The 14,602-nt window shown below is 38.7% G+C and overlaps 1 protein-coding gene across 1 annotated transcript; it reads left to right on the top strand.

The window, feature by feature from the left end:
• Positions 1 to 2,627: 2,627 nt before the first annotated feature.
• On the top strand, positions 2,628 to 10,534 carry LOC306850439 (uncharacterized protein; the record flags this gene model as incomplete). Its single annotated transcript, XM_079386095.1, has 7 exons — positions 2,628 to 3,051; positions 3,430 to 3,829; positions 4,640 to 4,857; positions 5,255 to 5,342; positions 5,445 to 5,988; positions 9,258 to 9,417; positions 10,212 to 10,534. 7 exons carry the CDS (start codon positions 2,628 to 2,630, stop codon positions 10,349 to 10,351), a joined length of 1,974 nt encoding a protein of 657 aa, XP_079242221.1. The 3' UTR covers positions 10,352 to 10,534.
• Between the last annotated feature and the right edge of the window lie 4,068 nt (positions 10,535 to 14,602).

The raw sequence follows: 14,602 nt of genomic DNA, 5'->3' as shown, positions 1-14,602 counted from the left end.
GTTTTAATAAACTGTATAATTCCACAACAGAATATAACACATTTCATAGAGAAGTTCATTTAGCTGTAAAAGGGGGAAGCGGCCAATTTGCTATAATTAACTTAACAATTCGACATTGGAATTCGTGAAATGTAAAATAAAAATACATTTAAGTCATCTAATGGGGCATTGAAACAGTCAGGTCGAATAGTTCGAAATTTAAACACACAAACGTTTGTTTATCAGCAGAATTATATATTTTTTTTATCATTCTTCTAAACTTTTTGAGATTAAATTCCATGCATCTTTAGCTGTGTGGAGAATAGCAAATAAAAATAAATAATCTCAGAATAAGTATTAGAGAAGCCCATTTACACATTTCAGTGTCGTTGTTTCCAAAGCGACAGAGTCTGGAGCTCATGCGCAGTAAACCCGCGCATTTTTTAAAAACTCTGAGCTCATGTCCGCTCGTTAAACAGAAGAGGAAGCAATCCAAATATAAAGTTGTCAATGCGTATGTAAGGCGAACTCCACAGTTTGTCAAAAATCCCAGTCACGGTGGATAAATATTATTACCTATTAATATAATATTTCATACGTTATCAGAGCCCTAACCTGTTATTTTGAGACATTATTAGTCAGATTATTCATTGATATTATACATATATTTTTATATCGGTTGGTATTAAGATTTAAGACATAAATGTTTTATTATTAGAATGTTATTAATATTATAAATAATGTTTAATAATTTATGATCATAAGCTAATCCTGTCATATACAATATATTGCATTAAAAAGAAAAAAAGTTAATTTATATTTAAAAGTGGGACACTTAGGCCCGGTTTCATAGATGGGTTTAGCCTAAACCAGGATTAGGCCATAGTTCAATTTGGACATTTAAGTAATTTTTATAAACGTGCCTTATAAAAAAACATTACTGGTGTGCATCTTGAGACAAAACAAAGTCACTGATATATTTTAAGATCAGTCAGTGCAAGTTTCTTTCATTTGAAACAGCTCAGACTTACATTTTAGTCTAGGACTAGGCTTAAGCCTTGTCTATGAAACCAGGGGTTAATTATATTTAGTCCTGATTTAATGAAAATAATTAAAGATTAAAAATTCACACCGTCCAGAATTGTTTAAAAATTTATGAAAAGTTCCAAACAGAATGACGTTTTAAGACACAGACATATCCTGATAGAGTTCTATAGAAATCAAATGATAATATCAAGTAGACTTCACATTGTTGTCATGTTTTATTGTTGAGCTGTCAAGCTGTCATGTGTTGCAATAATCAGTTAACTTCTTATTCTATTTATTATTCTTTTTCTTTTTGAATGTTGCTACATTGGAGGTGGCAACCATAACCTCTAATCAAACATTAGAATAACAGCCTTTTCTACTACGAGCATCATCATACTTTTGATTTATTTTAATTTTTTTCAGATACTGAATAGCTGGCAGGTATTCTTCTATATACCATGTAAGTAATTTGAATTTATTATTTTTCTATATGCAAATATAGTTTCACTAACTACTTTGTATTTATTAGAAATTGTTATATCGTTATGGCCAATGTTTTTACAATGCCTCGTTGATTTTTCATCTTCTCTCAACTTTAGAATTGCTCAATTATCCCCCCACTATTTGATGTTGGCTAATGCTTTTTAACAGTAAATTCAGTCTTCACAACTGCAACTATATGGGCTAATACCATTCAGAGGCATTTATTAAGCAATACATGTAACAGTACTCACATACATATCAAAAACTCACCTAGCTATCAAAAACATTGTAGTCAGATGTCCCAATAGTTTAGCTAAATTGACTTCATACAAAATACTATAATACAAAAAGTGCTGTGTTTAAATGTTGTTTAACTCCTACTAGGGCTTGATTAAGATTCTTGATTATGGCAAAAATCATAATCACGATTATTTTGGTCAATATTGAAATCATGATTATTTAGCACGATTATAGTCTTATTTCATGATATGAGTAATTTTAAATGTTAGTGAAATTTCACAATTACACAAAAAATAAGTAAACAGTGACCAATACAATAAGAACAAAGAAACAAAACCAACAAAAATACAACAAAACAAAATTCAAATTTAGGGTGTGTTCACACTTGGTGTCTTTTTTGAAGCTGTCACTGTCTTTTTTTTTTTTTTACATTATAATATTCTATTAAGTAAACCTTGTTTTCAAACGCCACCGCCAACGTCTTTTTCTGCAGCTCAGAGAGTCTTATTTATGACATTTACCTGTCATAAATAAATATCAAGAATTAAATGCTGAAATTCTAAACTCTCTTCCATTATGCATATTTTGATCTCAAAACTAAATATAATAGGTATATGATGACTCGACTTAACTGTTCCAATAGTTGCATCCTCGGGAGGTCTTATTTGAAGGCTACATACTTCATCGAGATGATCTCATTTAAGAAAAGTAACCCTTAGATTGCAAATTAAGAAATTACAATATTTGACACCTCACTAAAAATAACAATACATTTTTATTAAGTTTGCTATTCTTAAATAATACATCCTTGATGACATAATCAGCCTTCAAATGCATACAGTATACAGCATACAGTATATATCGCTTTCTGCCCCTGGTCTCTGTGTTGTAGTGAAATGGATTACCATGGCAATTCACGGACAAGGAGGAGGAGAATCAAAGCCAGGGTGCAGCAGCATTTAATGAGTATTGCAATGGAGGCTATGGAGCAGGCAGATCAGGCTGTGGACCAGGCATTGCAAAATATTGAGGACAATGCTGATGAAACTGTAAATCTTGATTTTGATGTTGATACTGAAGTTGATGACTTGTACATGGCAAGTGATCCTGATGAAAATTCTTGCTCTGATAATCCTGAAGAGGAACCCCATAATGATGCAAAAAGGAAACTGGCTGAATGGGCAGCTAACCGAAATGTATCTCATTCTGCACTTTCAGAACTATTAGGTATACTTTTGGAGCTAGGTTTGGATTTACCAAAGGATCCCAGAACTCTCCTCAGTACAGTGAAAGAATGTGATGTGAAAGAGATGGGTCAGGGTAGCTACTATCATTTTGGCCTTACAAGTGCAATAATTTCAGAATTGAAAATTACAAGCGAGAGTGAACTGACAACAGATACATTGACTGTTCGTGTGAATGTTGATGGATTACCTCTTTCTAGGAGCTCTAATATGCAGTTGTGGCCTATATTAGGTCAAATAGTTGAATTACCAAAAGCAAATGTGTTTATAATCGGTGTCTATGCAGGTCCCTGTAAACCTGAATCAGTAAATGACTACATGCATGATTTTATAGAAGATTTAAAAGTTGTCATAAGAGTTGGTGTAACTTTTAATGGTAAACACTATAATGTACCACTGCCAGATGCGTTTATCTGTGACACTCCAGCAAGAGCCTTTTTAAAATGTGTCAAAGGTCATGGTGGCTACAGTTCTTGTGAGCGTTGCACGCAGTATGGCATTTATCTTGATGGTAAAGTTGTGTTTCCTGACATGGATTCAAGCCTAAGAACAGACACTCAGTTTGATCAAATGTTTGATGAAGAGCACCACCACTCTAAATCACCTCTCCAGGGCCTAGGCATTGGCATGGTTTCCAGTTTTCCTTTGGACTATATGCATTTAGTCTGCTTGGGCATTGTCCGTAAACTAATTGCTCTGTGGTTCAAGGGACCATTGCAGTGTCGGGTTTCGTCTTCTACTCTGTCTGCTATCTCTGATCACTTGAAACTGTGTAGACCAAGCTTACCTCGGAGCTTCTCCAGAAAGCCACGTTCTTTGACTGAGTACAGCCAATGGAAGGCTACAGAATTCAGGCAATTTTTATTATATACAGGGCCTGTTGTGCTTTTTCAAAGATTACCACGTCAACAGTACAAAAACTTTCTTGTGTTGTCATCTGCTATGAGAATACTTTTGTCTCCTATGTGTAGAGAATTCTATGGGTATGCCCAAAAATTATTAAGATGTTTTGTTACCAATTTTGAGAAGATATATGGGACAAAATTTCTGGTTAACAATACACACAGTCTTTTACATTTAGCAGATGATGCTAAAAAGTATGGCCCTCTGGATTCAGTTTCATGTTTTCCATTTGAGAATTATTTGGGACAGTTGAAAAAAATGGTGAGAAGACCACAGAATCCTGTGCAACAAATTGTCAGGCGTGTTTATGAAAGGCAATTATTTGCTCACATGTCTGAAGAAATGCCTGAAAATGTTAAACTGACACAGCCTCATGAATTTGGTCCAATGCTGACAGAATTTCCGCTGCATCAGTATGTTCAATACAAAATGTTCAAACACAAAGACACAATGATCTCAAGCTCCATTGGTACCAATTGTTTTGAACTTGAGGGAAGAGTTGGGATTGTGCGGAACATTGTGCATTCCATTGTGACTGGAGGAACACATGTGGTGTATGAACTTTTTCAGACAGGGACATGTTTTTTCAACTACCCCCTTGATTCTACATCTCTTGGAGTCTGTTTGCTATCAAAACTGTCTGGTCAGCTTTCCAGTGCTCCAGTGACAGATTTCACTAAACCGCTGCTTTTATTGCCTCTTAATAATATGTTTGTGGCTTTGCCTCATCTACACCGTACATGATTTATTGAACTCTGCAGGGTGTCCTCGTTCAGTGTTGTGGAGTTTGTGGATGAGGTTGACCCCGATGGCTGCAAGAAAATGGACATAATTCCATTCGAGTGGTTCAAGGGCATAGAGAGAAAAGTATGCTGGTGGCCACCAGTCTCACTATCCAATGTAACGAAGGCTGTAAAAGAACACACACCACCAGCCAGCAACTGGATAGCGTGTAATGTGCGTGTAATGGGAAATGCAGGTAACTGATTTTCCTCTTTTATTAAATATAGTAGAATAAATACTGCTATACTTTGCTTACGTTAATTAGTTATTTGACCCTTGAACTCTTTATGTTTGTGTTCATTTCTTTACATCTTTGTTTTCCAAAGTATTACATAAAGAGCTGATATAACTATAGGTTTTCACTCCTACAGGATCACACCAGGCTTGACACAGTTTATTAATTAAATCAGATGTGCTCTTGATAAATAGGAAAAAAAAACTGCAACCACAATAGCACTTTGCAAATAAGATTTGAAATCTTATTTATAGTTATTTGCATATATTCTGGAACAAATGTTGCACTTGTGGTACTAAACGCTAATGCGAATTTCAAAATCTGCCTCACTCCTTTTGTGTATCATTGTGTTTTACAGCCACTTATGCCGAAGCTAGGGTTAAACTCCACCAAGCTGAGTATTCATCAGACTTGACAGACACAGAAAATATCTCAAGAAAAAAAAGGTAGGTGTTATTTGGAGCAATGCAGGTCAAATTACATGCCCTCTAGAAATAATATGAAGGTAGTAGGTAAGGTGTCTTAAATGTTTGTGTTAACTTCTCTAGGCCAAGTGCAAAAATCCTCCAGAGTCAACTGAGCACCCAACTGCTATCAAGTGAGAATTCAGATTCTTCAGAGGAGCTTCCACCCACTCCACCAAACCAACTCTTTTGGCCTGCAGTGAGAGAAGTCAGCAATTACTTCCAAAACCCCACTGCCCAACGCGGAACCAGCCCCACAGCTACAATTACCAGCCCCACAGCCCAAGGAGTTGCCAGCTCCCCAGCTACGGTTACCAGCCCGACGGCCCGAGGAGTGTCCAACCCCACGGCCCGAGGAGTTGCCAGCTCCCCAGCTATGGTTACCAGCCCGACGGCCCGAGGAGTTGCCAGCCCAACTTGTGAAACTATGTTCACTAAAATTCTAACAGTTTTAGAAGAAGTGAAGGAGACACAACGTGTTCATGGAAAGATGTTGAATGCCCTGCTGAGAAAGCAAGACGGATCGATGGTAGAGGTTCCTGAAGGAGTGGTCTTACCTCTGAAAACCCAGGCTGACCTTGAGGCTCTTGATCAGAAGCTGGGGGATCGTAGTGTCATGTCTGCTGTTGTAAGTTTACATTACATGTTGTAAGGCCTACAATTTTATTTTAATTAGTGATCGACCGATATTGATTTTTTATAACCGATACCGATACCAATTATTTGCATGTCTATGTGCCCGATAACCGATATGTAGAACCGATATTTATTTACTGTTATAAAGTAAATAAATGACTGCGTGAAGTAAGTCCATACTTCACTTTGGTTTTTCCTCCTTTCAGTCATCTTAACAAAAAATGTTTTGAGAATTAGCAGTCTTTCATGCAGGGCTCTAGACTCATTCTTCCCACTGATCTCACTTTTGCGCACGAGCACATAATTTGGTTGCAATTTGTTTTTTGTTTTTGCTACAACATTTGATTAATCAATGCATGCTGATGAACTTTTATCATAGTTTATAGTTATATGGTAACGAAAGTTTTCAACATTCAACTCGTTCTTTTTCATCTGTATTATTTGTGATTTAAATTTTGTGAACAGGAATTCCTTTTTTCGTGCGCTTTTTACTTTCAAATTTGCGATCTTGGTGTCACATTTTACAAGAAAAGATCATTGTCTGTTTTGCTTATATCTATACACCTTTAACTTTTTAAGACTAAAACAAAAGATGGATTCATTGTTATTCTTAATTAAAAAGCGCAACAACAATAAAACAGTAAGTTAACAATGACAAACTCTTACATAACATTTATCAACAAAACGAATAAGACGAGGCATGGCATAGGACACACCACATGCTGTACTATATACCTAGTATATTACAGAATGTTTAGCAAACTCTGAGGAAGCAAATAAATATTAATATATATTTTTTTTTAATTAAGGAAAGCCTCCATAGCATAACCTGAGGTAAACAGCAAAGATAACAAGCTTCTCAAAACGAAAACAAAAAGAAAAGTAAAACTAAACTGGCTGTAGCTGACAGGACTTGCATGTTTTTTCTACAAGAATACCACCACGTTCACCTTCTCTGGTTTAAGAAGCGGTCTTAAACTTTAGTTTGAAAACAAATCCATCCGTTGCGCTCCATCCGCGACGCGCACTAGAGGGCTGCATCGGGATTGGGACCCGCCGGGTCCCGCGGGACCCAACGCAAATCTCGCGGGAGCGGGCGGTTTAAACTTTGCTGCGGGCGGGAATGGGCGGCTAAAAAAAACACTGCGGGATCGGGAGGCAGCCTAGCGACATGATGTCATTGTCAACAAAATCAAAGTACTTGAAGTCTAAAGAAACGCGCGGTAGCCTAAGCGTTTTAGATGTCCCCGATAGCCCAGGCTATATTCATCTTCCCTACCAGTGCGTCAGAATACAGGTCAGGGAAAGAAACAAACATGAATCTCTTTAATAATAGCAATACAATACTTTTTTTTTTCCCCGCGGGACGGGAGAAGACACAAAATCAATGCATCTCTATTATCGTGCGGGAATAAATTCTCAGAGTTTTGCGGGTGCGGGCGGGAGTGGACATACATATTGCGGGAGCGGGCGGGAGTGTAACACACACGTTGCGGGAGCGGGCGGTAATGGTCAGAAATTCGGCGGGCGCGGGCGGGAGCGGGATGAAGAAAACAGTCCCGCGCAGGGCTCTAACGCGCACCTTCACGCTCGTGCTGACGCGGCGAGTATAAACCAGGCTCTACCCACTAAGCGCTCGGCTGAAAGCACCTCTCTTCACGTGATCAGTGAAATCTGACTCCTGCTATAATGTGCTGCGGCTGGCAGCGCGCGCTGTATGAAGCAGACGCTTTGGAGCAGCGCAGACCTGGCACTCGTACAAATGCGACCACGTCAAATTTTAACTCGCAAAAAATTACCATTTTGGTCGCAGTCTAGAGCCCTGTCATGTTCAATTTAATCTTCGTATTACAACAATAAAAAACATCTTATTTATAAAAAGCTTTAGCAGCAACACTAATATTAGCAGTAAGCAAAATGAACATAGAAAGTCTAATGTTTTCAAATGGAGAAAATAAAGGAAAGGAGTCATATCAACTTCATTTTTAACTACAGTTTTAGTAGGTTTATAAGCTGTTTAATAGGATAAAGAGTGAAGAATAATTCACTGGATAATGTTAATTCACGGAATAATATTCTCTGGAATATTGGAATATAACAAGCATTGTATTTTATTGCATTTCTCAACTGGCATGCTCTAAATTATGCTGCTGACAGCGCGGTTTATCTGTGCATTTACACAGAACTATAGGCTACTCAAACTGCGATCGATCGCGGAGATAATAAATAATTAATTTCCATAGAGTTGTATTAATTTAGATGTTTATAAACGAAATAATGGTTATATAGTAAGTGTTAATACAATTTAGGGTGCTTCAAAAAAGTGAATCTTGTTAAGTTGCATGCAGTGGCCGTGCTGAGCATTTCCTGAGCATCAACCCGCTGAGTGAACTGCAATATGAAAGCGGCTTCACGAGACTAATGATGAGCATATAGACAACAGAGAGAGAATTACATTCAATGCTTTTCTTTCCAACATGCAATCATTCATGGCTGTATTATTTAATTCATGCAAAGTTACGTCTTTATTGGGAGAGGACTTGACGGATTATCTATGTGACTCCGACTTCACGAGACTAATAGACCACAGAGAGAATTAAATTCAGCGCTTTTATTTCCACCATGTGCTAATTCATGGCTGTGTTATTTCAGGCAAAGTTATAGCCTATCTTTATAGGGACAGGGCTTGACAGAGTATCTTATTTATCATATTTCTTAGAGCCAAGTTGCATTTAAACTATATATCAGGCATTTATGTAATACATCTAATTTGTGCATTAATGCCTGTAATATTAAATAGTTTACTAACTACAGCAAATCAAGTACCTGCACGCCGTTGCTGTCTCGTCTCCCCTCAGATGCGCTGCAATTGCGATCCTGCGCGCAATTCTGAAAACGTCCACAAGATGGCGGTGTTTATCGGGGAATCCGATATTATAAAACCGATATTCGATTATGGAAAAATGCTTAAATATCGGGAAAAATATCGGTAAATCGATATATCGGTCGATCTCTAATTTTAATCGATAAATTGTTGTGGTTTCTTTTTCTTTTTTTTTATTGCTATACCTTTTTAAGTCTAAAATAAAGTTTGAATATCAGTAAGTATTTGTACATAGACTGCAAAGTACCATTTGATAGAAAAATATCTATTGCAATTAATTTTCCGTATACTTTCAGGAATTGATTTTATTAATCTTAGCTTATTGTTTTTGCAGTTTATGTAAACTTTTGTTTTCTATCTTTGGCTCTCATCCTTAGGTTGCCATGGTGGCAGATGTGGGCGGCACAAGTATAGATGATGCAACGAGAAGAATGATGAAATACATCTTTTCAAATGAGCTGGCATTGGAGTACAATTTGTTTGGCCGTCATGGGAAAAAAAAGTTTAAAGATTTGCGTATTTTCAACGTTGTGTATGGTAAGTAAATTAACTAAGTAAAAACATAAGTTGTTAATAACGATCTTAAATTTGATGGTAACACTTTACAATAAGTTAACATTAGTTAATGCATTAACTACCATCAGCTAACAGTGAGCAATGCTTTTTTTACAGTATTATTCTTTGTTAAAGGGTTAGTTCACCCAAAAATGAAAATTATGTCATTAATGACTCACCCTCATGTCGTTCCAAACCCGTAAGACCTCCGTTCATCTTCGGAACACAGTTTAAGATATTTTAGATTTAGTCCGAGAGCTTTCTGTCCCTCCATTGAAAATGTATGTACGGTATACTGTCCATGTCCAGGAAGGTAATAAAAACATCATCAAAGTAGTCCATGTGACATCAGAGGGTCAGTTAGAATTTGTTGAAGCATCAAAAATACATTTTGGTCCAAAAAAAAATAAATTACGACTTTATTCAGTATTGTCTTCTCTTCCGGGTCTGTTGTGAGTGCGACTGCTGTGACTGTTGACTTACGACGCTGCTGACGTGTTTTCTGGTGCGCCCAATAACAAAGATAACACGTCAGCAGCGTCGACATCAGGGTGAGTCATTAATGACATAATTTTCCACATTTTTGGGTGAACTAACCCTTTAACATTAGTTAATGAAAACACAACTAACCAATGTTAATTCATATTACTGTATTTTCCGGACTATAAGTTGCACTTTTTTTTTATAGTTTTGGTTTGGTCGAAGTGCAAATTGATCAGACCATCCCTATTTGTAATATTAATTAGTTTGTATTAAAAATTTATTTGTTTTTGCAGAGGCTCTTAAGAACAACCCCCTGACATCAAAAGTCAACCAGCAAGAAGCTGAGAGGGCTCTGTCAAAATGGTTCACTGGAGCAAGAGACAGAGGAGGACAAAGGGCAGCAAGAATACACCAAAAGATGGCTGCAGTTTAAATTTTACTGAAGAGGTTGTAAGTTGCAGCATCTAGCTGTATTTTTTTTTTTGAAGATCGTGTTCTCAAATTTGGTGGGTTGACAGCTTTCCCAAACACTCATGGTTGGTTCTAAAATAGTTTTGTGCCATTGTGACATAAACATGACATGATGGTTAGTTAAATAAAGCTGAATTTTGAACATATTTCAGTCTCCCTGTGTTCTCTACTGCTTTAAAACTTGTTTGTGTGGTGTTGCTTCTCATTTAGATGGAACCCAGATGATCCCTAGTTGGGCCACATGCATATGATTCCTAGTTGGGCTTCACCTACAGCCCTGTGAAATCCTGCATAAAACCTAAATGAGTAAGTTGCTGGGGCCAACATGGAACCCGTGGACAAACCCACTCATAGCCCATATTTCAGCCCATGCAGTAACCTTGTAGTACCCAAAAAAAAAAAAAAACTAAAGCTGGGACCACGATGGGTCTTATGCATGTTGCCCAGTAGGGGGGCCACCTGAATTGCAATCCTACATGAAATCCACCTGGGCAATAAACATGGGGACATGGAACCCGCGGACAATCCCATACAGAGCCCATTTTTCAGCCTGTTTCAAAACCACAGGGGCCCCACATACAAATGTCAACTGGGTTAAAGCTGGGACTGAGATGTGTCTTATGCATGTTGCCCACTTGGGTACCGCCTAATACGAAGTACAATCCTACATGAAATCCATCTGGGCAATTTACATGGGGCCATTATGTAACCCGCGGACAATCCCATACAGAGCCCATTTTTCAGCCCATTTCAAACCCACATGGGCCCCACATACAAATGTTGACTGGGTTAAAGCTGGGACCAATATGGGTTTTGTGCATGTTGCCCACTAGGGTCCCACCTAGTACGAAGTACAATCCTACATGAAATCCATCTGGGCAATTTACATGGGGCCATTATGTAACCCGCGGACAATCCCATACAGAGCCCATTTTTCAGCCCATTTCAAACCCACATGGGCCCCACATACAAATGTTGACTGGGTTAAAGCTGGGACCAATATAGGTTTTGTGCATGTTGCCCACTTGGGTCCCACCTAGTACGAAGTACAATCCTACATGAAATCCATCTGGGCAATTAACATGGGGCCATTATGTAACCCGCGGACAATCCCATACAGAGCCCATTTTTCAGCCCATTTCAAACCCACATGGGCCCCACATACAAATGTTGACTGGGTTGAAGCTGGGACCAATATGGGTTTTGTGCATGTTGCCCACTTGGGTCCCACCTAGTACGAAGTACAATCCTACATGAAATTCATCTGGGCAATTAACATGGGGCCATTATGTAACCCGCGGACAATCCTACATGGGGCCCATTTTTCAGCCCACTTCATACCCATATGGGCCCCACATACAAATGTTGGCTGGGCTATGACCTTACATAGAAAAAAAAAGAAAAAGAAAAAATGTTTTATTACCAAAACAATAATGAGATTTAGAAGATCTAAGGCAGGCCTAATTCATTCAGTGTAAACAGCGCACAAATGGTTCACAGAAAGCGTTTTATCCGTGAATGTCGCTACACACAAACCTATAAAGACTATTAGAATCAGTGCTCGCTGCATGCCTTTATTGGGGGCTTGTGCCATGTGTAGATATTTCATATTAGTCTTAGTCTCGGCTCTTTTGTGTCTCTCTGCCTGGTGGGAAGATATAATGTTCTCTGACTTCTAGATTATTTAATTCAGAGCCTGGAGTTATTGATTATTTCACCGGGAAAATGACGAATGGCAGAACGGAATGACACGGTCAGCAGGTTCTATTAAAGAAATGATAGTATTGCTCATGCTTTGTTAAAAGGTCCAGTTTAGATACTTTGTAGGTTTACATCCATCATCGTCTAACGACCCCAGGAGATGAGAAAAGCGCGCTGCGCGGTGACAATGACCCGACGCCGCTAACTTCGCGCTGTAATTGGCTACGTATTATATATAGATTTTTGTTTTGATATCTTGTGAGTTTCTCTCGTCTGGTCGAAATTGTGATAAAAGACATGAGTATAATATCGAAAAGAACCGCACGGTGAAAAATGGGCGAGGAGGCATTGTGGATTTTGTTGGTTACGCCTGTTGGATCTTTCGCCGATGTGTTTGATCACTATGACATCACTATGAAAATATTAAATAATCATGTTGATGCTTTATTATAGATAGATGTAGATAGCCTCTTTATTGACATACATTTATTACAGATTTAGATGCACTATAAGAGTGCATTCAGTAATGCCACACTAATAAATTGTATAGCTTGAATGCACCTTAAATTGCTTTCTATAACAGAATATTTGCCAAATATTAAAGTGAAAATCTCTTGATCTGTTTAACCGACTTGTACGAAATGACCACTGCATGTTCTCCCCCAGTGCATTAATGTCCGGCACTATTGAAACAAGGCATTAAAAGAAGGTCAGGCTGTTCGTCTCTCTGTAATACACACAATGGATTTAAACATGGCATTTAAATTGTAAAGGACTTACTGTGGCCTGGCCCTGACCTGGCCCACCTTAATTGGGGTGGTGAGGCTATTGATTGGCTGAGAGATAGTTAGAGGCTCTGAGTTACAGCGTGATTAGCCAAGTATCAGAGAGCTGCTTTTATATGCTCATTGGGCGCAGAGAAAAGAGCAGAATTCAATGTCACTTTGAGGGTGAGAGGAAGCTCTTGCCAAGTGGGTCACAGGTCAGTTCACATCCATCAGGACCATGGTTGTCCATCTACGCTCATAGGATACTATCCACCAAATTTTTTACATTTGTTTTAAACAGTGAAAGATGTTTTGGACATCACTGACTCACTGTATGGACAAAAACAATTCTTCAGTTCATTTTGGGTGAACTAGCCCTTTAAAGATTGATAAAGACTAGAAAAGCCAATTTAATTACATGACCGGTTGTGAAGATATGTGCTTAAGGTAGGAGAATCAAGAATGTGGTATCTGATGTAACACCTCGTGAACCGTAAATGTTGCTTAGAGGTACAGAGATGTTCAGCAGGTTCCCCTGACCCTCAGTGTCCTACATTGATGCAATGATCTGTGTCTTCCTTGTGCCAACCAAGAGCTAAAAGACCCCATTCATTCTTTCTGACATGGCTGAATCTGTGGAATGGCTTTGCAGCACCTGTCCAGGTTCACACACACACACACACACACACACACACACACACAGGTGATGCCTTCCGTAGAAAAGCCAGGTGTGAGCGTTCTTGGGCCAAGCGTTCTGACCGTGTGTCATTACAGTGCTGTAGTCGGGTTGAGGCAGCAGTGGCTTCTCATCAGTGTCTGAGGGGAGATAGAGATATGGAGCCCGTTACAAATGGCCCAAATGCTCAGGCTCTGAGGAAGCCCATCAATAAAGCAATTTCTGGTGTCATAACAGCAGCGCTTTTGCTAAAGCTAACCTTTCAAAAAACTTTTCCCTCTGCAAAGCACTGCAGCCCCACCATTAGAGTCCTGCCTTGTGAATTTAATGGATTCCGTACAAATAATATTCCACCATAATGGAAAAGGTTGAGGTGGCTGAAGACGGATGAAGTCATAAACACCTATAATTGAGAATCAAAGACCGATAAATTTTAAACTGCTATCCATTTTCCCCTTTTTTTCCCAGATGATGATCTATGTCATTCTGGCTGCAGGAAAATGGAGGAGATTATGGGTGGAAATTATAACAATAAATTTTCTAAACATACACCTTGATTATGCTTCGATTTTTTGGGAAGGAGAGCAGAGAGAGAGAGAGAGAGCGAGAGAGCGAGAGACGGTTGGCCTGGTTGGCTGAAAGCTTGCTGGCTAAATGGCGCCATAAAATAGCTTCTGTGTGCTGTTTCGCCCGGAGAGGCCAGGCGTGCCTGGAGGTGTCATTTTCTTCCCCTAAATGGGAGGAAATGAATTGTGTAATTTATTGCAAACTGAAGCACAGTGAGATTAGATCAGCATATCCCATCAAAGGTTCAACAATCAATCTGCTCTGCTTTAACAGCTTGAGACGCATAAACCAGGGCACCTAATGGCTTTCCAATCTAACAGATTGATAGACTTATCTGCTCCCAGGGGATGTATTAAGAAAATCGGCTACTTTCACACTCTTCCCCACCACTTCTGACAGAACCCACTTTTTCTCTCCCTTTCTTTCCCCAATCATAGCCCCAATTGTAGATATAGAGATATAAATACATTTCTATGAGATGTGGTTTAAAGGCGGGGGGGAA

Source organism: Barbus barbus (genome assembly GCF_936440315.1).
Source record: "Barbus barbus genome assembly, chromosome: 30".
Lineage (NCBI taxonomy): Eukaryota > Metazoa > Chordata > Actinopteri > Cypriniformes > Cyprinidae > Barbus > Barbus barbus.
The sequence above is the reverse complement of the archived record's forward strand: the minus strand, read 5'-3'. Positions and strand labels throughout refer to the sequence as shown.